The sequence below is a fragment of the Otolemur garnettii genome, unplaced genomic scaffold (assembly GCF_000181295.1).
Source record: "Otolemur garnettii isolate 467f Iridium unplaced genomic scaffold, OtoGar3 scaffold00145, whole genome shotgun sequence".
Lineage (NCBI taxonomy): Eukaryota > Metazoa > Chordata > Mammalia > Primates > Galagidae > Otolemur > Otolemur garnettii.
The window spans coordinates 4324157-4326597 of record NW_003852540.1 but is presented as its reverse complement, the minus strand read 5'-3'; the positions used below and the strand labels follow the sequence as shown (position 1 = coordinate 4326597).

Genomic DNA, 2441 nt, shown 5'->3' with positions numbered 1-2441 from the left:
AAAAAAAAAAAAAAAGAAAGAAAGGGGGTAACAATTTGCCAAGTACTGTATTTTGAAGGGACACCAGCAAATATGGCTGAGGTAGAAGTGTGAAAGGCCAACCCCACCTCAGTTCCCAAAGTCCTGAATGGGGGCCTGTACTCCTCTATCAAGGCTATGAACTGCCCCAGTCAATTTGGCCTCCTGCCAGACCTACACCCATATTCGAAGCTCCCGGAAAAACAGCCCCCAAACTGTTTATACAAAAATTATTATATTTTGTTCACAATTACAGGTCACAAAGTCAACAGCACAGTAAAACAGAGGAAAAAGGGCCAAGCTCCTAAAAGTCATCAGCTTGTCTGTGGGAGATAAGAGGCTCCAGTCTAGCCTTTGGGGAGTCTGAAGCAGGAGATGGTGAGGGTACAACTAGGCATATAAGTCTTCACGGTCCGCAGAGTAGACCTCACCCTCCTGCAGGAGGGCAAAGTTGAGGAAGTGGGAGGGTCTGTGCACCTCATGGTAGAACTCTTTAGGGTTTGCCAGCTGTAGCTCATACTTCATGTTAGGATCATGCCGGACACCTTAGGGGAGGAGATAATAACCAAATGTTAACAAGGGTCCACCTGCCTCATGCAGCCTGGGCTATCTCCAAGCCAGAGTTAGGCCCCAAGAGCTAAGGGTGACAGCCTAACATTATCCCCAACACCACCCCCACTTTTCTGTGTTCCTCCACTTACAAACACATACAGCCCACCTACCCATAAAGTTGTAGTTCCATGAGGACTGGGCAGGGACCATAAAGAAGCCAAGGAAGCGGTCTGACAGCAACATCTGGACCCTTTCATAGTGTGATGGTAGGTAACCCTTAGGGTTGTTGCCCTTGTCTGTGTTCTGTCGGCCCCATTCATAGCCACTAGGGGTCAGCTTGTAGGCTGTCAGTGTGCAGGAGCCTGGTGTGAAGCTGGGGGAGGGATAAGGACAGAGTAAGAGCTCAGGCCACCAATCTGGGTCTTGGCTTGCAATTCCTCCCACATCATACTTCCTCCCAAGTGAGTGCAAGCCCACCTGCAGGTGATGATAATGGTCTTCTCGCCATCCCAAGATGGGTTGTCAGCCATGATTTTGGCATGAGTGGTGACATCCTGGGGTGATAACTGGGGGGACTCATTGGGCTGAGTGTGGATCCAACCTAAGGGCTCCATCTCCTATAGACAAAGAGTAGTAGAGAACTGTTCAGAATGCCATCTGCAGACAGCAGGGAAGTCCTGTTCTCCCACACTCCTAAGCTCTGTCACCACCACTTACCTTGAGGTACTCATGTTGGGGCAGCTGGCCAGGCAAGTGCACAGTCTGATGAGTGCCCCACTGTGGTACCATCACAATGCAGCGGATCTCCTTCACCTGGGGGTTATCTGGTGGGCTCACCCCATATAGGTATCCTGCAATCTAGAAACAAAGGGGTCAGGAACCAAAACTATTCTTAGTACATATGGGCTGTTAGCCCTGTATTTCCTTCCTTCCCCCAAGAATAAGGACAGAGTTTCTCAAAATGTAATCAGAACCCCTGCATCAGAAATCACCCCTGCATCAGAAATCACCTGAGGTGCTTGTTTAAAATGCCGAAGATGGCCCTTGTCCCAGACTTAACCACATCATAATCTCCTGGGTGGGGTCCAGGAATCTGCACTGCTCACAAACTCCCTATTTGATTATTAAATATAATACCCAATGACAAAATGGGTACACAAGCATAAGCATATAGCTCACTGAATTTTCACTAGTCAACAGTTAAACATATCAATAAAACCAGCACTGTATTATTTATTTATTTAGAGACAGAGGGATGGTAGAGTGCCATGGAATCATAGCTCACAACCACCTCAAACTCTTGGGCTCAAGCAATCCTCCTGGCTCAGCCTCCCACGGAACTGGGACTACAGGCACCTGCCACAACACCTGGCTATTTTTAGAGATGGGGTCTCATTCTTGCTCAGGCTGGTCTCAAACTCCTAAGCTCAAGCAATCCACCTCCCTCAGCCTCCCAGTGTGGAGGCTTACAGGTGTAAGCCATCCCACCTGGCCTATGATAGTTTATTTCTTTTTTTAGAGGTGGGGTCTTCCTGCCTGACTAAGAGAGACCCTGTCTCTACTACAGAATAGAAAAACTGAGGCAAGAGGATCACTTGAGCCCAAGATTTGGAGGTTGTTGTGAGCTATGATGACATGGCACTCTACCCAGGGTGTCAGACTGAGTCTCTATCTCAAGAAAAAAAAAAAAGAGATGGGGTCTTGCTGTCATTCAGACTGCAGTACAGTGGCCCAATCATAGCTTACTGTAGCCCTGATCTCCTGGGCAGCATGACCCCTTTTTAACAATGAAAGTACACTGGCTCAGTGAGTAGGGCACCAGCCCCATATACCACAGGTGGAGGGTTCAAACCCGGCCCCAGCCAAACTTT

At 48.4% G+C, this 2441-nt stretch overlaps 1 protein-coding gene across 1 annotated transcript in view; it reads right to left on the bottom strand.

Annotated features, from left to right (window-relative positions):
* Window positions 1-233: 233 nt before the first annotated feature.
* The window catches only part of PRPF8 (pre-mRNA processing factor 8), a 52685-nt gene continuing 50477 nt past the window's right edge, over window positions 234-2441 (bottom strand). The window contains exons 40-43 of the mRNA XM_003799095.1: window positions 1288-1428; window positions 1048-1187; window positions 741-943; window positions 234-563 (exon numbers count right to left, since the gene is read on the bottom strand). Of these exons, the coding sequence (XP_003799143.1) occupies window positions 409-563; window positions 741-943; window positions 1048-1187; window positions 1288-1428 (639 nt within the window). The 3' untranslated portion in view covers window positions 234-408. The remainder of the gene's footprint in view (window positions 564-740; window positions 944-1047; window positions 1188-1287; window positions 1429-2441) is intronic.